This window comes from Urocampus carinirostris, chromosome 2, assembly GCF_059441175.1.
Source record: "Urocampus carinirostris isolate Australia breed hairy pipefish chromosome 2, RoL_Ucar_1.0, whole genome shotgun sequence".
Taxonomy (NCBI): Eukaryota; Metazoa; Chordata; class Actinopteri; order Syngnathiformes; family Syngnathidae; genus Urocampus; species Urocampus carinirostris.
Genome location: NC_142350.1, coordinates 37,348,107 through 37,371,222, shown reverse-complemented (window position 1 = coordinate 37,371,222; position 23,116 = coordinate 37,348,107). Strand labels below are relative to the sequence as shown.

The following is a 23,116-nucleotide window of genomic DNA, read 5'->3' as shown; positions in this document are numbered from 1 at the left end:
ATAATTGACATAACCCAGAAAATTGGTTAAAAACAAAAAGGATACTATTGATGTGTTTTGGTTATTATAGTAACGCCTTTTATTATTGGTTGAAATGTGTCAAACATGTTTGTACAACCAAAGTAGAGCACTCAAAGACCACTCTATATGTCCCTCAAAACACCATTACTGTTACCATATGCAGTGTAATTTAATTATAACTACACATTTTCAATTCCATCCACCGTATTTTCGGGTATGTGAAGTGCACCGGACTATAGGGCACAATTTAGGGTTTTAAGACTCGCCTTGTGATTATTTTCCTTCAACCTACATTATAATATTATAGACAATATTTTTTAAAGAACAGGATGATAAAACTTTAACGATTCACCCAACAACTACCAATGTATTTTTGTAGAAACAACACACAGCATCCCCACTCTCTCTTTCAATTATTATTACTTTCTATATTCCCAAACTCTGGAAGAGACTTTGCTTCCAAAAGGACTCCCTGCTGTGATACTTGCCGCCCACTTTCAATATACTCCCCAATGTAAACGTGCAGTTTGAGTCCAAGACCGAACCTCCTCCTCCATTCAGGACCATTTTGATGTAAGCCACTGATGGGCAGCCGGCATATGTCACATACACTCGACAAAAAAAGAAAAAGGAAAAAAGGCCTCATTTGGCATGAGTGTTTCAGGGCTTTGTTGGTGATCTGTAAGATGAAATGGCTCAATTTCAGTGCACATCGCTGAACATATCCCATGCAAGGCTGCGGCCAGTGTTTATAGCTTACCCCCCGCGAGGCGCTGGCATCCAGAAGCGGCTCTTTATCTGAGACAGTATGGCGGCCGTGTCGTCTTTTCCCAAGCGGGGCTTGCCATGCGAGGTGATTAGAGCATCTCTGTCCGTGGCGGAGGGGACAGATGGAGAAGCAGAGGACTTTCCTGGAGAGGCGATGGCAATTAGGAGAGAAAGGAAAGAAAATGGCAGCAGAGTTCAGTGGAATTCTTTAAACAACAGTATTTGAGCTGCAAGACGCTGTCGGCTTTTGTCCATTCGACACGCCATTGTTTTGTGCATGTTAACATGTTTTCACATGCTGCGAGGCTGCGAGTCTTAGTGTTGGAGGACAAAACTTATTATGGTCGAAGTAATCGGGTTCCTTCATTAGGAAAATACAGCAATACTTGGGAAATATTTGTTAGTTCAGGGTACATTAAACTAGAGGTGGGCAGATCAATGCAACTTTTAATATTATTGACACCAAGCAAGTACTTTTGATTGATACTTTTTTCCTGGATCGAAACTTCGCTCCTCCATCAATTTCTTCAAAACAATGCTTTTCTATGTAGAGAGCGCAGCCTCTCTCTCTCAGGGCACGTCCTGACTGACAGGCACACTTTAAGCACCTCTTTCCCGGCCTGCTGTTGCATCCCGCCTGCCTGGCAGAAGAGAGGGCCAAATCTATGTGACCACTCCTACAGGAAACTAAGAATGACAGTGACAATTAGGAAGTGCACTGCAGCGTGGATTTTTTTTTGTCTTTGGAACTACAGAACAGGACAATTCCAAGTGTCACTTATGTGGTAAAGTAGTCTACTACTGTAGCAATACCAAAAATTTAAATAAACACCTGGAAAAAGCTCACCCTGCAGAGTGCAATAAGCTGCAGCAAAAAATGAAAACATTTTACTGTTTCTGAACAAAATTTGAAAATCTGTTGTCACTATGAGAACAGAGCTAGTGAGAGACAATTGAAACCTAATTCACATTGCTGACTTATTTTTAAAATATTGTGCAATGGAGGATACTTTGTTGTATTGTTAACATTGTTATACAGTATTTGTTGTTTTGTTATTTTGCTGCTTTTTTGGTTTTACTCCATTGTCTTTTGTTCGAGAACAGTTGTACTAGAAAGATTTCTTTTTTTATACATTTAAAGTTTGAAATGTAATAATTTAATAAAAAAATGAAACTATTTTATTATATTTATGCTGTGTTTATCATAAATATTTACTAACTCTAAGGAAGGGGGTTCAACTACTCAACGATCATGACATTTCTACAAAAAAGAATTGTATTGGATCAGTATCAATCAATACTACGCTCAGGACCGTGGGAAGCCATTTAGGTGCCCTAAGCACAAATGATTTTAAAATTTTGTTGTATTCAGATGTTTTACTTTGTAATAAAACCACAATCAAACTCAGTTTTGTTCTCAGTGTTTTTTTTTTTTTTTTTTAATATGCACACATGTTTTGGTATTGTAGGTGGAGACTCCCATCAAATATATCAGTGCGCCATTTGAGCCGACAAAAAAAGTAATTCGAACCAAGGAGAGTGCGCCCTTTAAAACAGTGCACCAAATGGGTGTGAAAATACGGTACAATAATGAGCTTTTTTATTTTAACGTTGACTCCCGGCAAGTGACACATAAGCTTCATCTCGTTTCTTCTTTTTTTTTCTTTTCTCTACTCCAGACTCTCGTTGGCGTTTCGAGGCCGTGTTCTCACAGGTGTTCACCAAACTGTGAATGCGGCATAATCGTATAAACCATTGGGAGGGGAGGGGGGCACCATGAGACGGGCGATAGGCCGGGGTACCAAGCAGATTTACCCATTTCCTCTGGAAATTTGGTGTATGCTGCTGGTTGTATTGTTTAACCATATTAGAGCATATTATCAACACTTTTAACATGTTACACCTTTTTTTTCACGACGGTGATTTCTTTTTGTGCCTCCTGGGCACTTGATGCCCTACGCATTGCACGTTATGCGCATTTGCGGGGCTATGGGCCCTAATAATGCTATATTTATTTCGATCAATACCAAAATGACCAGTGTCACCCACCCCTACAATAAACCTTCTTGAACCTTCTTTAGTATTTATTAGGAAAAGGCCTCTTATTTTGAATACATTCCTTAAATACTGTTTCCGTCGTATTTCAATGTTGCAGTGACGGATGATTCAGGTGCTGTTTCGTCATGGAAATAAAAACTTAAAATGTATAAAATTGTTCTGCTCAACTGTATTCAATTGTACATTGTAAGCTGGGTTGGGTAGGGTTACTTTAACTTGATTACTTTCAATTACTTTTGGATTATTCCAATACCAAATATGCTAATAAAATACAAAAGAAACTGAATATGAATAAAATTATGACCCTCAACACATGGTAAGCTTTCTCTCCTGGCTGTGATCTCTTTGATCTCCGGCAAAACTAACATAAAATGCGACAGAAACAAAATAAAAGTAAATCCAAACAGCTTGCCAACATCATTTTTGCCGTTACATGTGTTCCGTTACTCCCCAAGCCTGCACAAAATTTAGTAATTTTATTCATATTTAGTTTCTTTTGTCTTTTATTAGCATTGGTATTGGAGTAATCCAAAAGTAATTGAAAGTAATCAAGTTAAAGTAACCCTACCCAACCCTGGTTGTAAGTAAATATAAAAAGGCCCGCACTTTATGATAGTTGCTGGCGGATCGATGGTTATAAGTGACATCGTGAGTAAAGGAAGATCAGTGAGCAAAGAATTAGGCAATGGAATTCATGATCTGCTTTTAAACATAGCCGAGTGACATAGTAGTTGTTATTAACAAAAGTAATTGCGTTGCAGGACTGCATTTCCTTGTAATGTGTTAGTGCCAACACTGTTTATGACTGCTGTTCTGTATCTTTTCTTTATGCTGACTTAAAAATGAAATTTCACAAAAAATCCTTTACATCAAAATCTGATCAAATGCATCTCCTACTGACACAGCAGCCATCAAAAGCACTTTGCTAATTGAAATAAAACAAAACACAATTGAGAAACGGCGCCGCTCCCGCTGCACCCATGAAGGAGATGCTTATTCCCCTCTGTGATTAATTGCTTTGTCAACTATCAATCTGCATAACATTAAGATGGCCACAGGACCTGTAGGTTGCAGCCAAGACGATGCTGCAGAAATCCCCACGGGGGCCTTCATTAATGAGGCTGCTAACGGTTGACATTTCACCATTCTAATGTAAGGCCTTCTTTAATTAATTAATATATATTTTAATAAACACCCCGTTCTTGTCCCTCACGACAAATTTGACCTGATACACATTTTGTTTTCAATAGTAGTGGCAAAGCTTTACATGATTTATTGTTAAAATTAAACAAAGTATATTAGGAAGGTGTGTGAATACAATTATTTAAGTCTTCTTTTATTCATACATGAAAATTACTTCTTGATGTATTTCAGCATTATTTAGCCAATTCAATCGAAAATCCATTCATACGTGTGTTTATGGAGAATCGATTATTCTTAAAGGGACAGTGTATTATTTTATAACTGGATGTTGTTGTATTGTGTAGTGCAACTTAAGACAAGTGCTAAAAACGACAAGGAAGAATACAAGCTACCACACCATTTTCTTTTTTTTTGCCCTGCCTTGTGCAGGGTTTTTGGTTTTGAGGGGGTCGTAGTTGCAAGGTGTGTTGGAAATTATGCTGTTTCCCTCTAGGTGGGGCTTATGTTATGTAAAATACATGCAAATTTCTTGACTTAGGAGTATCTAAAAAAATGCAGGTTTATGGTATAGTTCCTGTATTTTCACCTCTTATTTAAATTAATATATTCAGTTTTTCATGAATTCAGATATTTTTACGACTAGAAGGCCTTAAATAAGACACACTGTCTCCTCAAGTGCAGTAAAAACAGTCGTATCAAATCGTCTTTCAATATGAACTATGTCATGATTACTGATCAGTATTACCTGTGCCCGATCATTTGGCGCCTGCCGCTGAGGGCTACCTGATTGGTTCCCTGTCACTTTTTAAGCCCAGTCCTGTCACTCTCCGGTTGTCAGTCCGTCAGCGAACCTCTGTTGTTACAAGGCAAGCATTTTGACCCTGACTCCCGCCTGTCTCGTTTTTGCACCCGTTTTCTACCCACCCGTTCCTGATCTCCCCGTTTGTCTCTGGCTCCGACCTGTTTTTGATCCCGACCACGTTTGCTCTCCCGTCCCGGCTTACGACCCGCTTTTGATCCCGACCACGTTTGTGCTCTTCTGTCCTGGCTATCGACCTGTTTTTTCCGTCCTTGACACCGCCATCTCCCGCTACTGAAGATCCACTTCCGTGTTTGGATCACGATCCGATTGCATGAGCGGCTTGCTTCCCGCGTCCAGCGAGCACCAGATCGCGGGTGCTGCCCTTCCTCTTTCTATAAATGAACTTGTGGTTAACGCTTCGCATTTGGGTCCTGATTCCGTTCTGGTCGTGACAGAATTATATGTTTTCAGAAAATGAATAAATATTTTGATAATATTTTTTTACCTAAAGTAACATTCAATACAAGTATATTACATATATCGACTAGTTTTACGAATCAAATGTATTACTATATATTACGATAAGAGAAATTCTGAATTATCAGTTAGTGCAGTAGGTTTGGCCTTTCCTAAATAAATATCAGGAAAAAACAACACAAACACACCCAAAAAATAGACATTCAAATGACATTTTGAGAAAATACAATACTATTCTATAAGATTAATTTGGCGCATTTTCAGTAGAAACAGTTAATCAAACATATTCAAGGTTGCAGTGTTTAGGATTGTTAGACAGTGTTGTAAACCTAGGGGGGGGGGTCAACTTTTTGGATTATAAATTTGACAGAGAAGCTGGAGTGACAGGAAAAGATGTTTTTTTTTATGGATCTATTAAATCAATGTATACATTGGCAAAAAAAGAGGAAAAAAAAACTGTTATTTTTTATTCATGTGTTTATGAATAGATTTACTTGCAGGTATCTAGACATACATGCTATATTTCAGTTTATGTTTATTTGAATAGATTAATTCGATCAAATTGATTTAGAAACACTCCGATTACATTGAAAAATTCGAAACAAATTGGGACTAGATCACAAGTTTTCAATGTGAGATTGAATTAGTATCTTAATAAATACAACAAATACAGGAGAAATAGCAAGTATCCAATCAAATAGAATCGAAGAAATGTATAGAATTCTGTTTATTTTTTTATAAGGTATGGACCAAGTGGAATTAAAACAACAATTATCTATTTTTTAACTAAATACTTTTATTATATATTCACCATTTTCATTTGACAGGCCGGATTAAAAAGCCAGAGATGCCGTATGTAGCCCACGGGCCTTGGTTTGACCACTGCTGTTGTCAACAATGTCAACACGTCTCAATCTCTTTCTTGTGCAAACTAGACGGATGTCTTTCGAAGAATAAACACCAGTGTAAGACATGCTTTGTTTTAAAAATGTTGGTTTTCTGTCCTTCTCTTTTCATTCAACTTCAATGTAATTTAACTTTCGCAATATTTTTATAAAATTGTTCTAACACTCTTCATTTTTTCCCTTTCCACACAATTTGGGGGGAAATGTGTCAAGTTTATCAAAAGTGGTAATTAGTATCCTACCTACTCATAAAAAAAGAAATAAAAAGACAGTTTTAGAAAACATCAATAGACTTTATCACAATATATTTTTCCCTTTCAGTTCTGCCTAAGAATATAAATCAGGATGGATTTGATCCGCAAGACATAAATGATAGTATAATATTATTTAAATTTCATAAATAATGAAAAATGTTTATGATATCAAAGTCAAGATAATTGGGGCTGCATGAGCAAAATTCAAAAAACAAATTTCTTCAGAAAACACAACTCATGATTATTAGCATCACATGCTGTTGTTGACTGTTTCTTATTTAGACTGTTGAATTAATTAGAAAATATTAAAATTATTTTAAATGGCAAGGTGTCAGTAATAACTATGAAAGAATCATGGCATAAATCCATTGTATGAAATAAGTAACAGCTATGAACCTAACGCCAAATGTACACTCTTCAGGGGAGTGTGATGATGCTTATATTTTCGTGGTGTTTTAACACAGTGTTAAGTTTGATATTTCAACTGGAGATTTATACACACACTTTATACACAAGATGCTCTGCTCATTCCAGGTGCGTTTTTTTCCAACAACAGAGAAATGAGGTATCGCTTGACAAGAAAATTGGTTTTAACCAATCCTAATCGACCAATGATCCATCCAGAATTCCAAATTTTCAGGAGTGAGTAGGTTAAAGTTGCTTCCTGACCAGATGTAGCGTAATTCAGTCAATATGCAAATGCAAGACGTGGTATATTAGTGTGTTGGTGCGAACTGGTTGCGCTAGGCTGAGCCGGACCGCTTCAGCCTAATTATTCCGACGGCGATAAGCAGTGCAGAACTGCAAAGTCAACCCTGATTTAATCAAGCAATTTGGGTCATTCCATTTTGGCTGCAGCCGAGCACCTCAACATCATCGTTAAGGCTACGCTGCTCTCACCTTTCAAAGACAATGATGAATATTATGCTGTTTTTTGGAGTGTTTTTTTCCGTTTCACACTGTTGGGCTCCGAGAGACGGAGCGTTGTCGCAAATCTGTCCACGATTCGAAATCAGAAATGTGACTTTGAGCCCCAGATTTCACTTCGTAGCTCTCTCTGCCTGTGGGACCTGGTCCTTGGGCTTTTCATCAGCTGCCATTTTCGACGGCATGCAGTAATTTCATGGCTCATTGCAAGCGCTGAAAACCTTTGAAACTGCAAATGTTAACTTTGCCTGGCCTGGAGCCATTTAGGAAGCGATTAATTTAGCAAACAGAAGTGAGCCACTTTCTCCTCCTAGTCTGTGCATAATATTATTTTTTTTTAGGGTAGGGGGGCTCGTCTATCTGTATTTGTGTAAGAGTGAGCAATGTAATGACAGTTCCTGTAATTATGGAGTGTGAAAACGGTTCCCGCCTCCACCCGAACTATCGTAGCCATCTCTCCTGGCCCAGTCTTGCACAGTGAGAGTGCACGCAGATTGAGAAAAGCCAGAATCACTTACAACATGCTTGACCTTATTTGTTGTTATGAGCTGTTGAAGCACATTAGCCGAGAACGTTTGTGTGCAGTTTGAACACCTCAGAGAACATATTTGCTAGCCGCTGACTGATTTCCTGATGGTGGCTAAGAGCGACAAAGTGAAGAATGTGGCAGTGGTGATGTTTTTTGGTAGTGGGAATCTTGTTGGCTGTGACCAGTGTTGGATATAGCATGTTACGAAGGAAAACGTTCCTGAAACACAATTACTATCCTCAGTAAAGAGTACTTTAACCAGTGTCTGAAATAACGTCTGCCCGGAGCGTGCATCTTTCACGTCGGGCGTACAACTTACAAAACGCCTCTGCCCGGGTAGCCGAATCAACTTTAAAAAAAAAAAACTAAATACAATTTTTTTATTTATTTATTTATTTTTATTTTCAAATCAAAGGTTTGCTTTTTCCAATTTCGAAATCTTCGTTCGGTTTGGAATTTTGCATGATCGGCAAGCAATCAGAAGCCTTCATCGAATAACTTAGTGCTTCCGGACTTTCCCGAGCGTTATAAGGTCTTGCATTTGCATATCATTTTCCAAAGAAGACGCGAAGAGAACACAAGGAAAATGGATAAGTGGTTAGGAATCAAGCCAAAACCTCAGCCCCAGAAGAAATATTCAAAAGAAACTAGCAAAATTTATGACGCTACAAAACATAAACGCACATTAAAAGCGTTGAAAAAGGAGTTCAGGTGGCTTGTAGCAGATGACGCAAACATCGCATTAATGAATATGAGTAAATACGGGTCCATACTGACGGCAGATGAAAAATAGCGATGTCGTATTCATGCAATAAATGTTATTTATAGATTTATAATAACCTAATTATAAAGTGTTGTTCCGTTATATATTCTAATTATCAATCCTTTATATCTTGCAACAATGTATTTTTTTTTTTTTTTGCGATTAGTTGTCTTATTGTGTTTCAAGTTGGGAAAAATGGGGCAGGCAACTTTTCAGAGTTGTCTGCCCAGGTAACTTTTTGTCATGAGTTTCAGAAACTGCTTTAACACATAATGGATACATTTTTGTAATGCAACTATCGCTACGATATGATGCTTGACTTTGCTACATTTTGAGGGCAGGTTTTGAATTACAATATTTTCTGTTGTTTGCCAGTTCCTCCTTTTTTTTTTTTTATAAAATGTCATGAAACCCTCAACCCACCATCAAAACAACATTAAATGTAACAACTGAGGAGGGCTGGCATGTTTATATCTATAGATTTCTATAAAAAGACTAAATACAGTTACTGCTGCCGTCTCAGCCAGAGTACAAGAAACTGTAATTTCTCCCTGCCGACATTCTGAAATGCTCCCTACTGTAACTGTATATACTCACATTTACAACTTTAAAATAAAATATTGAAATCAGGGGGCCAGTTTATGTGCACATATTAGGATGTGTGTCAACAATAATGAATTGTAGACAGCGTGTGGGGAGAAGGTGTGGCATTTACAGAAACAACAATATCAATGGTGCAAATGTTAGCACAGAATTTACGGGAAAGGAGGACTGAATTTGAATCTTTTTAATTGTCGTATTATTTTTTGCAATATACCATGGCTGGAGAAAAAAAGACAACATCTTGTTTTGATACGGGGTGTCTTTGACCGTGTTAGTTGGATAAGCCAAGAACTAAGAATGGGTCACCGTTTTCACATATTGGTGTACTCATTTTCTTCCATTTCTTGAATTATGGTGCTGCTTTTAGGCAGTTTTAGGGGGTCGACTTTAATGTGAGTACATACGGTAATTTGTAACTAGATAGTTGCGTTCGGAGTAACGCTCTACTTTTGGGTGTCAATAATCGTTGGAGTAACGACATTACTTTTTAAATGAAGCAACTGTAAGTAATTGCTTTTTCTAGTAACGAGCCCAACACTGGCTCATAGCAAATAAGTGCAGACGTTGTCGGGATTTTTTTTGGCTGTGAAAGAGTACAGCTTCACGTGTGGGGTTGTCAGTGTTTGCCCAGTGTTCTTTCAGGCTTTTTTTGTTCCAGACTCTGAGCGAGGCAGACGGCGGCGAGTCAACCAGCCTTTCCCTACAGCTGTCCTGCTCCAACCCGGAACACGGGACCAAAATGACAAAAAAAAAAAAGTATTCTCAGCGCTCGCTGGAATACCTTTTTCAATCATGACTGAAAAATCTTCCAAAAATCTCACAAACAGTAACACTCACATTATTTGATATTCTTTTATGATTATGAAAATAAATGTTGTGCCTAATCCCTACAGCATTGAGCTAATAGATTAATGAACATTACTTTTATATGTGTTGACCCTCTAAATAAAATACCCTAAAATTTCAAATTTTTAGAATTAAAAAAATGGTATGACATTATGAAATGTTTGCAGATTTGTGAAATTTTCTTTCTGAGAAATTTATAGTTCAGTAGAAAAAAGAGAGAAGACATAAATGAACTTGCAGGGGAAACAGGAGGGGACTGTCTGAAAAAAAAAAACTCACAATGACCCATTCCAAATTGGCTCTGTTTGAGAACAATTCTTGTAAAATACAAATAATTGTGCTATGGCTATGCAGAAAAAAGTGTTTACTTAGTGATAAGTTTATAGTTTGGTTGACAAGAAGAATAAGAGAGACCTTTGGACTATGTTACAGGCTTGAGGCATCGTTTCAACATGTTACCTATTGTTCTCTTTTATTGATGTTCACTATGTTTGTGTACTGTTACCCAATGCTAAATCCATTCCACCCTGGTCATCCTGGAAGGAGGATTGGAACATGTGATGCCCCTTCTTAAGGTTTTTTTCCTAACGCTAAGGTTTTAAGTTTTTCCTTCTCCGCATGTTGGTTTAAGATCCGGCAATGGTGTCATTGTAATCCTCTGCAGTCCTTTGAGACATTTTTGTGATTAAGGGCTTTACAAATAAATGTGACTTGACCTGAGAGGACTGCACAAAGTATTAAAATGCAACGTTTCAAACAGTGCACAAAAGTCAAGATAACAAACAACAGTGAAAAACTGCCATCCTTCTTTACATGTCCAATACTAATGGTTTTGGAGTAATGGTTACACCTTTAGCGGCACACCAGCTGGGTGGATAGCGCGCAGGTGTAGAGGTTCAGGGTTCTAGTCCAGCTACCCCTGCCTCCCTGTGTGGAGTTTGCATGATTTCCCCGTGCTTGCGTGGGAATCCTCCGGTTTCCCCCAACATTCCAAAAACATGCATATCAGGTTAATGGGCCAGTCTAAATTGCTCTTAAGTGTGAATGAGCGAGTGTCTGTCCCTGTGTGCCCTGCGACTGTTTGGCAAATAGTTCAGGGTGTCCCCTGCCCACTGCCCGAGGATAGCTGGGATGGGCTCCAGAACCTACGCGACCCTACTGAGGATAAGCGATGCAGATAATGGATGGATAGATGGATCAAAATAAATCTTGCTGGTATTTGATGTTCATTATTTGATACAATAATATTTTATTCTTAATTTATTCTTTTTTATAATATTGGACACCTGCAAAGTAGACTTAATAGGATGCCACTTTGTTATTTTGGCTATTATACCTCACTTGACCATTATTACATTATTGTCACTCTCGGCTAAGAATGTTACTGTTCTTTGATTGCCACACCCTAAAATACAAAGAAAGGGCTCAGGGGAGGCCTTTAGAAAAGATTTGGTATCGTAAGAGTTTCTTGTGCAGTCCTCCCCTGTTCTTCTTGGAAGTTCAAAATTAATCGATACCTCCTATCATTATTATGAGTGTCCACTTAACTACTGTATAAACGTATCATGTACTTAAACAAATTCATTCTTTCATTCATTTTTCAGCCAATATCCACATGAAGGTTGCAAAGGTGTCAATTTACTTAAGGCAGTAGACTAATGACTGGTATCGAGCAAGGCACACAGAGGAAGATCACACACTCATTCTAAGAGACAATTCAGACTCACTATTCGAACTGCTATGCATGTTTTGGGATGTGGGAAGAAACCAGAGGGCCCGGGGAAACCCACTTAGTTTCTATACTTTGTTGTGTGTTGTAGCATTCATTTTCGGTTGTACTACACAACACAGAGACATCTATTGGTCAAATGTAATACAGTTTCCATAAGGAATTGTCATGATTGCCTATTGCCCTCACCTGTGCATGCTCATTTGGTGCCAGCTGCTGCTAGTTGCCTGATTGGCTCCCCCCTATTTAAACTCAGTGCTCTAATTCACTTCCTGTTAGTCCATCAACAAACCTCTGCACTTGCAGGGCAAGCTTTTCCACTCTTTACGGTATCCTGCTTGTGTATCCAGAATCGGGTATCGATCTTGTCAGTGCCATCCTGTCTGGTATCCTGCTCTTGTATCCAGTATCCGGTATCCTGTCTGGTATCCTGTTCGTGTATCCAGTATCTGGTATCGATCCCGTCTGACCAGCCCTGTCCGGTATCCTGCTCGTGTATCCTGCATCTGGTATCGACCCCGTCTGTCCCGTCCTTTCCGGTATCCAGTATCTGGTATCGATCCCGTCTGACCAGCCCTGTCCGGTATCCTGCTCGTGTATCCTGCATCTGGTATCGACCCCGTCTGACCAGCCCTGTCCGGTATCCTGCTCGTGTATCCTGCATCTGGTACCGATCCCGTCTGTCCCGTCATGTCCGGTATCCAGTATTGATCCCGTCTTTTCCGTCCTGTCCGGTATCTTGCTCGTGCATCCGGTATCCATCCCATCGTCCCGTCCGGTATCCTGCTCGTATATCCTGCATCCGGTATCGATCCTGTCTGTCCTGTCCGGTATCCGTTATCTATTCCGTCTGTCCTGTCCGGTATATTTCTCGTGCATCCTGTATCCGGTATCGATCCCGTCTGTCCCGTCCTATCCGGTATCCTGCTCGTGTATCCTGCATCTGGTATCGACCCCGTCTGTCCCGTCCTTTCCGGTATCCTGCATCTGGTATCGACCCCGTCTGTCCCGTCCTGTCCAGTATCCTGCTTGTGTATCCTGTATCCGGTATCGACTCCGTCTGTTCCGTCCTGTCCAGTATCCTGCTCGTGTATCCTGTATCGGGTATCAATCTCGTTTGCCCCGGATTCCTGTTTTCCCACGCCTGTCATCCCTGCCCCACTTCTTCTGACCAGTGATTGCCAAATCACTGGTGTTTGTTAGACAGTAGCCTACTAAGACATATAGGAATCTTGAAAATTGTATGTACTAAAAGCTGTAAAGATACTAGGATATTGTGTGAGTATAAAAAGTGGTATGAAACTGCAGTTTTTGTAAAACAGCTGGGTTAGTTGTGGCATTTACAATATTTATACTTGCTCAAAACATCCAAGAGTGTTTAAAATTTAAATCCATGAAAATATTCACACCCACCCACCCAAAAAGTCCCGTTCACTGAAAACTGTGTACAATAACTGTGAAGGAGTACAATCCGCTTTTCAAACATTTGTTCCTGTCTTTTTCCTATCATAGAAGTCCCACATGTCCTGCCAATATCCACAAAATTAAAAACATAAGATAAATTGTTCCTAATTACAGCCACGGGACAATGTTGTTCAACAGTCCAAAATGTAGAATTAAATTGTATTTCGATTCTGGTAAAGTGGTGTCTATGACTTACTTTTACATAGTTGATAAAGTCGAGAGAGAGAGAGAACTGTAATTACACAGTGGGAATGGCATCAGAAATTAGGCAAATTGTACAAGGTATTTAAACGGATTCGAGCCATGAATTCAAAAGAAGATTGAGTGCAAATAGGTGGGTGTTATTCTCACTGCCAAATAACAAACAAGAAGAATGTGCGTATGTGTGTATTGGATAATAATGTTTAGAAAGGAGTGAGTGCAGGTGCACGTTGTTATCAGCAAACCATCCCAAGTCATTACCAAGTAAAATTGTATTTAGTTGATGTTCCTGAGCCTCAGCACTAATTCATAGTGTATTGTTCCATAAATAAGCACTGATAAACCAATATGTTCTTTGAATGCAAGATGTCATTCAGAAACAAAATTATTTGACGGTTCCTGGTTGCATTTGTTTGGCTTTGTATGTAAGCCCATTCCTGCCAAATACAGTATATAAAAAAACAGACTATCTGCCTAAAAAAGTCTGACCAATCAAATTGAGGAATCGAGTTTATTCTTTCAAACAGAACCAATGTAAATATGTATATTCATGACTTATTTTTTTACATGTAAATACACAGAAGAACTCATTTCTATTAGTAACATAACTGTGAGACACAATTATTAATGAAGTAAAAGGGGTAGGATTTAATAAGTATATGCTTCTACCTACTCCCTTTCGAACACGTACAATAACATTGTTTGTGTTTTATTTTCTGTTTTGTTTTTGATTTTGCTATGTTATGTTTGAAATAAAAGTTTCATTTATTTATTCTTGTATTCATTTATTCATTCATTCATCAAACTCGTCTTGCATTTTAGAGGAAATCAGGTTTTTTTAGATAATTTTATCCGGAAAAGGAATGAAAAACCTTTTAGTTAATCTAAGGAATTGGCTACACAACAATTTTAGGTAATTTTTGAAAAATGTTTTTGAAAGTTCAACATAGTTTAATCAGGACAAACACATTATTGGATTTTGGGAATTTTCTCTACTAATTGTCTACAGAGGAAACTTGAATAAAACAAAATAAGCATGAGAAAAAGACAAAGAAAGACAGAAGTAGGAATATTGGCTGGCACCATTAGGATAGAACAACAACATGGCTGGCCTATTTTATACTGTAGAATATCTAAAAATTGTCCGGGACGTCTGTGTTTCTGACGTTTTATATTTGTACTGTTTTACCCCTGGCAATAAACTTTTTGCTTTCGAAATGTTTTGTGTATGCTTAACTGTTTTAAGAGTTTGATGGGAATGGGCAGTTATTATCAAGTAATGATTCTAAACTATAAATGTAAAATTGCAGAACATGCACCACATTTTAAAATATTTCACTTTCAGTACAAAGTGATTAAATACGTTCACCACTGTCTGAACCCACCCACTTCTATTTTAGCATTTTTTTTATCATTGTCAGAGCCAAAAGAAATATAAAAGTGAAAGGACTTTGGTCAGATTTAGGATTGCACAAATACATTTGTTGTCATTTACTTCTCTTTAATCAGTTGCTTTAGATGCCTGCTTAGGCCAAGGTTTTATTGGGACGTTGCATTTGCAACACCTCGGAGGCCTGTGGGATTATTTTTGTAATCTCACAGGCAGAGTAACCGTTTGAAAAGAGAAAAGAAGATATCTCAATTTAAAGTAATTAAGTGCATTATCAGCAAAGAGGTTAATTATATAGACCGTATTTGCGTGGTCTACTCGTCGCAATACAAGAGCCAAAGATATTTGTATTTTTCTCTTTTGTATCACCTTCCATGTTCCCCCTCTGACCACCAGTAACTGATTTAATCGTTTCGGATATTGATTAAACAACTTGGAATGCAGTTTAATTATTAAGAACAATCTAGAGTTACAAAGGTGTATGGTTGAGTTGTGTCCTTGTGTCCCGTGTTACTACACAATCCAAGAACTTAATAGAATTCCTGCATTACTGCCCTGAATACCATTAAAACAATCTTTGGTGTTTAAGTCTTTCATGAAAGGCATTTCTGTGTATAAACCCACAAAATTTGAGGCTTGATATACTGTTAGCTGGTGTTTATCCATTAGCATGAAAGGAGCAGCGAGCTGCAATATCACAGTACAGCGGAAACAACATGGCCACTCGCTATATCTCGGAAATGCAGCTGAGCCTGAAATGGCACATTGACAACAACATATAGAGCGGCTGTGTGGAAACAAAAGGGTAGACATTTATAATTATTGACAAGCGACATATATTTACTTTTCCTCATTTCATAACGATAAGCCATTCAAACCCCACTCACTGTCTGCATTGTGAAGATGTCCTCTATCAAAAACTACAGACATACCTGTTTGTTAGCAGGAACTTGCCAACACAAGTCCCTTCTTCCCATTCCTGTGCACCTATAGCTAATAACTGCTTTTCAAGAATCAAAGTTTGATTTTTTTCGATCACCTTGGGTAATAAAGTTACGTGAATTAAGTAAGTACAGTCAATAATGTCTGATATGCACTACATAATAACATGTTCATTATATGCAATTGTGATCAAATTTAGAACTCTAAGTACACAAGCAATAAACCCCCCAAAATTTGCTCACGTCTTTCAACAAAGGTAAATACATTGCAAATTAATCTTGTGGGTGAAGAAGTATTTTTAAGAAATGCAGTAATATTACGTACATTAAACAAGCTGAAAGACACATTGTGTGTGAGGATGTGAGAGTCCCGATTTACCGGGTCTCAGCATCGGTGGTGATTGCAGGCTTTTTTTGGTACAGGTCTTCGCAACAAAAGCCAAAACCACTATCAACTGCCCTCTTGTGGTAATTTAATAACCAAGAACTATAAATTATAGACATAATAAAGTGACACAAAGTAATCGCCATACCAGGGGAAAATATTATTGGTATGTCTATTGCTCAGTAGACACTCAGATTTAGGAGAAAATGTATAGATATATTTTGAAGACCCAGCACTTAAATACAAATTCCAACATGTTCTAAAAAATGGTTCATGTTGAGAGCATAATGGTTAATTCCAAGTTATCACAATTATTTCTGCTACTCTCTTTAAAAGTTTATCAAACATTGTATATTATACATACCTCCTGTATATACCCCTGGCTCCCTGCCTCCTAAAAACCAAATTACATGCATTCAAAAATGATCTTTAATTCCCAACACATTTTTTTCCCGAAAAAATTAGATTTAGTTAATTTAAAAGTACAGTATTGCTATAGGGCAAAGGATACTGTGTTGGGTGGTAGTGGCCCCTTAAGAAGGCTAATATTAGTGCTCACGGATCCCTTGATAAATTTGGTAGTTTTATCAGTACTCACGGATCCCTTGATAAATTGTTTAGTTTTCTAAATTAGATATCTATGACTAGAAAATATATCTCGGATGAGAACTTACTATTGTATTCCAATGTATGCCATTGATTTTGCTAATCCGGTAGAAAAAACATCAAACATTGTTTCTTATATTGTGTTTCTGCTGGCAAAAAAAAAAAACCTGGAACATCGCAAATGTCCAAACATTTCTTTTAAGTATGAGTTCAAAAATCACAAGGTATAAACATTTTATAGCTATACATTTTGTGTTCTGTGCAGCCTTTTGAGACTTTTTATGAATAAAGGCAACTAAATATGACTTGACTAATAATCAATGTCGTTTAAATTTACCTGCTTGCTACCTCTTATCTTTCAGAAGATCACCCCATGTTCCTGTTCGGCACCTTCGCTTTGAAAATGCCGGTCTACTAGTGATCCCAAGAGCCAAGAAAAGATCCCCAGGTTTGAGAGTATTCTCAATTCGGGCCCTGGTGCTGTGGAATGCTCTGCCCTCTGAGATTCGATCTGCAACATCAGTGGAACTGTTTAAATCTAGGCTTAAAACACACTTATATATCATAGTTTATGAATGGCCCGCATTCAATGTTGTCAATGTCTATGTGTTGTATGTTAATGCTACATCAATTTCAACCTTGTCATCCTTTTTATTTTAGTTTTTGTTTTATATTATACTTTAATCATCTTATATTTTATTATTATTTGTATTGTTTGTTAATTCAGAGCAGCACGGCAGCGCAGTGGTTAGCGTGTGTGCAACACAGTTCTGAGGTCATGAGATCGAACCTTCCTGTGTGGAGTTTGCATGTTCTGCCCTTGCTTGCGTGGGTTTCCTCCGGGCACTCCGGCTTTCTCTTTCATTCCAAAAACATGTAGGTCAGGTTAATTGGCCCATCCAAATTGTCCCTAGGTGTGAGTGAGCGAGTGAGTTGTCAGTCTCTGTGTGCCCTGCGACTGGCTGGAGACCAGTTTAAGGTGTCCCCTGCCCACTGCCCGAAGACATCTGGGATGGGCTCTAGCACAGCCACGACCCTACTGAGGATAAGCAGTGCAGAAAATGAATGAATGAATGTTTGTTAATGCAACGTCCGTTGCATTGTCATCCTGGAAGGGGAATTACCTCATGCGCAGTCCCTTCTCAAGGTTTCTTCATTGTCCTCATGCTGAGGTTTTAGAATTTTTCCTTGCCCTCATGTAGGTTTTAGATCAGAGGATGGTCTAATACTAGTCCGTAGTTTGCAATAGTCTGTGGTCTGAGAAGCCCTTCGAGACTCCTTGTGATTAAGGACTATACAAATAAACATGACTTGACATGACATGGTTGAAATTGTCCTGCTTGTGTGGCATTCAACTTTTGTTCTGGGTGCATTACGTTGGACTGTGGTTATATTATGCGATGATATTTTTCAATTTCTTTTAAAATTTAAAACAAGTTGCTCTCAAGAGAATTGCAAATTGGGGTCTTCAGGATCAGGCCGGGATAGAATCATATGGCAGTGTTGGGGTGGTGGGTGGTTCTGTATTCATGAGGCACCTGCAGCTATGACATCATCGCCTTATCGTACATCGTGTATCACCTGCAGCTCCACATCAAGCCCTAACAGACAGATTCCATCTGTCATCTCTGAGAGAATCTCACTATAATTTACTCCAGGCCAATATAACAGCGGAATCTTGTTTTTCTGTGCCTGCTGCAAAAGGAAAAAGAGTGAGCTTGCTTTGTTACAGGGCTGGGAAAAACTTTTTGGGTTCCAAAATTTTGGCCAGGGCTCTGAGTCTAAAGACCTATTCAATTTTTCTCATTTGTATTTATAGATATATGCATCTTTATGCATACAGGCATTCAAATGTTAGAGTTATTGCTATTATAATTTTTAGATAGTTGAGTTTCATCAAATGGGTTTTGAAACACTTAAAATTAGGGCAAATAATATGGTAGGTCCCTGTTTTCAGCAATCAATTTGATATTTAGTTTTGTAGTATAGTTGTAGTATTAGTGTAGTACTATTCTTGTCATATTTCTGTAGTACTATATTCATAGTCTTTCCATTGCAGTATTTTTATATTTTTTCCGTTGTAGTATTTTTGTAGTATTACTGTAGTTGTATATTGCAATATTTCTGTAGCAGTATATGTGTACATTTTAGTATTTCTTTGTAGTTGTACTTATACAATAGGCTTTTGTAGTGTTACTGTTTCTGTAGCATTTTTGTAGTGGTATATCTGTTGTATTTCAATAGTTATATTTCTGAAATTGTATTTTTTATAGTATTATTGTAGTAGTTTTGTTATAAAATGTCTGTTGTATTTTCTTTTCTTTTTATAATCCAAACAAAGTCTCATCTCATCTCATCAGCTGTACCGCTTATCCTCATTAGGGTCGCGGGGGGGGATGGAGCCCTTCCCAGCCATCTCCGGGCAGTGGGCAGGGGACACCCTGAACTGGTTGCCAGCTAATCGCAGGGCACACAGGGACAGACAACGCATTTGCTCTTTCACACCTAGGGACAATTTGGACCGGCCAATTCACCTGAAATGCATGTTTTTGGAAGGTGGTAGGAAACCGGAGTGCCCGGAGGAAACCCACGCAAGCACGGGGAGAACATACAAACTCCGCACAGGAAGTCTGGAGCTGGATTTGAACCCACGACAGGTTCCCATGACATGAACTGTGCCGCACAAGCGCTAACCACTGCGCCGCCGTGCTACTAGTAGACAATGGTGACAAAGCTGGCACCAAAAGAGCAACTTTGACTTGACTAGTAGTACTTTATTTACTATTATAGATATTGTCATGATATTTTGACCATTTTTGTTTGACGGGCTGGATTAAAAAGTCCAATCTCGGGCCTTTTTACTATACAGCCGATTCATTAGGAGTGTCCCTACTTTAGAAACATTTGACCCACATCAATCTTTAAATGTTGGATAGCAAGAATCAGATTGTTTCCTATACATAAATATAAGACATGGAATCCTCTGTTTTGTACCTAATTTGCATTCCTAAAAAGGATTTATATTAAATGCAAATGTGCAAAAAAAAGAGATTATCTTTTTTAACAGCCCGGAGGAAAAGCACAAGTTGTATCAAAAAAGCATAACCTAATTAGAAAGACTAATCAACATTAATGTCTTCATGTTGAAGGAAGTGGGGATGGATAATTATTTGGGGCGGTTCACACTCATTTCCTCTACAGTCATGCTCATCACAAGAGTCGATGCCGCCTTCAATGGCCACCCACATACAACAGCTAATTGCAGGACTTCACCCCCGAGCACCCTCCTAGTCATATAGACAACAGGGAAATTGGCCATTTCTGCTCTCCTGAGTGTCATTAATAATACAAGGCACTTTTTTGCCACACGACTGCCCCTAAAAATCTACTAAAGAGTCGCTGTGGGTGTTATGCAATTTTCGTCTGGGCTACCGGTCTTGAACATTCAGAGTACGGTATATTGTATATTTTACAATTCAAGTAGAACTGTATAACTTTATCTAAATCCCAGTGTTGCATTCTTAAACAATATTAGGGCTCACTCGTTCCTTTCTAACGCATTCTTGGAACGCAATCATTTGAGTACTGAGTACTGTAAAGTGTCATTAATGACGATTTGTAACTCTACTTTTATTAATACATGGTGCGTTACTGCGTTATTCCACTACTTATTCAATGCAAATGTCCTCTAACCGCTGAACACTCCTGCATCTTTTACATTGTTAGATTGAATTCTCGATCTTTTAGCAATCTTACTTCAAAGATGGGTGTGTTTTTATTTACACACAACGTACAAATGAATTGGTATTGTAGCGACATTTCAAGCACAGAGTAGGAGGGCGTTGAATTTCTCGTCATGTAGATATTCTCACATAAAAGCCCGATTTAAAACTATAAAATGAAATAATGAAATCAGGAGGTCAGCATAAATGCACATATTTGATTCTGTGTCACCAGTAGCCAATGATAGGCAAAGAATTTATAGCTGCACTGGCTGCAATTATAAAGATGTGTAGCGACCCTCTTTCATGCACGACACAAGGCTTCACAGTCTCTGGGTTTATTGCCTCCATTCAGTAAACAAAACAATACAAAAGTCAGGGGCATCTGTTCACGACTGCAATTATCTTCAGCGCTTACAAATTCACTCAAGCTACGGCAAGCAGACAACATGCGAGCACATTAATAATGAAACTTCCATAATAACAATGAACATAACTTTCCCACGTACCTGCATTCAGTAAACAAAACAATACAAAAGTCAGGGGCATCTGTTCACGACTGCAATTATCTAAAATATTAAAGATACAAAAAACGGGTCATCACTCAACAGGCCGCACCTCGTGGCGTGTTTGCATCAAAACACGTTGCATCATCGTTTCAAGCTGTATTGCTTTACTTCTTATTTAGTGCTTTTTTTAATATACATCATTTAGCACAACTTATATATCTTTATATACAAAAATAATTTGCGAAAGCAGCTCATATGTCTAGCAAAATATGCATTTTTTATCCAACTGATATTGGGCACATCTTACCTTCAGCGCTTACAAATTCACTAAAGCGCTGATGCCCATAAAGTGCCAAACGAAAAAGACAGTCGCAGACGCTCATGACTTAACAACTGAATGAGGTACCGGAATATTAACAGTAATACAACAAAAACACAGATTTTGTGAGAATTCAAAAAAACATTCAAAACAATCAAATTTCAACTCTGTTACAGATGTACAATATATTTTATATTTTAGAGTTCAGGTAGTACTGCATAACAAAATACCTGTGTCACAGTAGTACCGATATAATACCAATTGGGAGTGCACTCCCTTGTTACAAAAGTTGTAATGAGCAAATGTTATTGTGTGATTCGAAAGTGATTTTATTGTATATGACTTAAATTATTTTTCCAGAGATCTGAAACCTTTGAGGTTTGGGGCTGATGTGTACTTATGCTGGAAAATAAGGGAAATGTAATTGTTGCTATTTAGGTGAATCATAAAATACACTAGTATATGAATAGGCCTCCCTTTTCTCCTATGATGTGCAGTCAAAAGAATTCAGGTGAGGCACAAAATATTTTAAAAAAACATTGATTCATTGAATGAATTCACAGTTAAAGTTATTTCTAATTCATCCTCACAATGTTTGGATTTTATTTTCAAAATTTAAGAATCGTTTACTTCATATGATGACTACAATTAATATGTGACATATTGCTGTGTTGAACATCTGCAGATCCAGAGGGGGGCACACAATTCTGTTGCCTCATTGCAGAGGGCGATAGTGAGACAATGGATTCTGATTTTATACACACCTCAGCCCCGAACAATAAAATTAGCAATAGTTAGCGAGCTAACAGCAAGTCAAGCCATTAAGTTTTTTTCTTTTTTCGTTTCATGGACTTTTTTCACAGTAAAGGATTACCTTATTAATGCTTTAATAAAAATGAAAATGAAAAAAGAGACTCCATATAAAGGTTTTGGTAAGACGATAACAGTTTTTTTTTCATTTTACAGTTTATATATTGCTTTGTTGCTCTGCCAATCAAAGGATGAATACAATGTAGGTTCATATACTGTACTTGTAAATCTGTGCCTCACCAGACATGAACAACACCGCATGTTACTGTCCCATTCAGCTGTCATTTTGCTGCAGATGAACTGAGTAGCTAAAGTAAATATATCTCAAAATGTGATGACTGAATGCCCATGAATAACGAGTGGTTAAAATGTAATTACCGTATTTTCCGCACTATAAGGCGCACATAAAATCTGATTTTTTTTTTTTTAAAGCTGACTATGCGCCTTATAATCCGGTGCGCCTTATATATGGATCAATATTGAATTGCAAGGTGTCGCAACTAAGAGAAGCAGCCACCGACTCCATTTTTCCCGTAGAAGAAGAAGTGAGCTGTGCATACTGGGAAATATTAAACAACGATTCTCTTTTATTTGTGCGTTTCTATAAAGAGCAGCAAGTAGAAGTGTCAGTACAATAACTATTCGAATGAAGGCAACAGCGCTGGCACGGGAACTTAACATTAAAGAATTTAGAGGTGGTCCTACTTGGTGTGTGTTTACGTTTTACATTTTAAAGTTATTATGTTATTGCTTTATTGTTATTGTTTTGCACTTGTTATTGTTTTTGCACATTACGAGTGTCACTATATTGCGATTGCACTAACGTTTAATTTACCATAACAGTATCAGACATTTTTTTGCGTGTTGACTAAATGGAGGAAAAGTAAAATGTTATGCCTTGCTGTCATTCAAAGATGTTAAAGATGTGTCACGAAAATGCTTTA

General features: G+C 38.0%; 1 protein-coding gene across 1 annotated transcript; it reads right to left on the bottom strand.

Moving 5' to 3' along the window:
• Window positions 1-426: 426 nt before the first annotated feature.
• LOC148371796 (uncharacterized) lies at window positions 427-21,365 on the bottom strand. Its single transcript, XM_088327937.1, has 4 exons — window positions 21,044-21,365; window positions 17,161-17,323; window positions 782-932; window positions 427-700 (listed from the first exon to the last, which is right to left on the bottom strand). Exons 1-4 carry the CDS (start codon window positions 21,081-21,083, stop codon window positions 431-433), a joined length of 624 nt encoding a protein of 207 aa, XP_088184063.1. The 5' UTR covers window positions 21,084-21,365; the 3' UTR covers window positions 427-430.
• Between the last annotated feature and the right edge of the window lie 1,751 nt (window positions 21,366-23,116).

Coding starts and splice junctions, on each gene's coding strand:
- LOC148371796 (XM_088327937.1), bottom strand. CDS start 21,083: ATGCCCCTGACTTTTGTATTGTTTTGTTTACTGAATGCAG. Junction 17,324..21,043: donor GTTTTGTTTACTGAATGCAG/GTACGTGGGAAA, acceptor CTGATGTTGCAG/ATCGAATCTCAGAGGGCAGA. Junction 701..781: donor ATGCCAGCGCCTCGCGGGGG/GTAAGCTATAAA, acceptor TTCATCTTACAG/ATCACCAACAAAGCCCTGAA.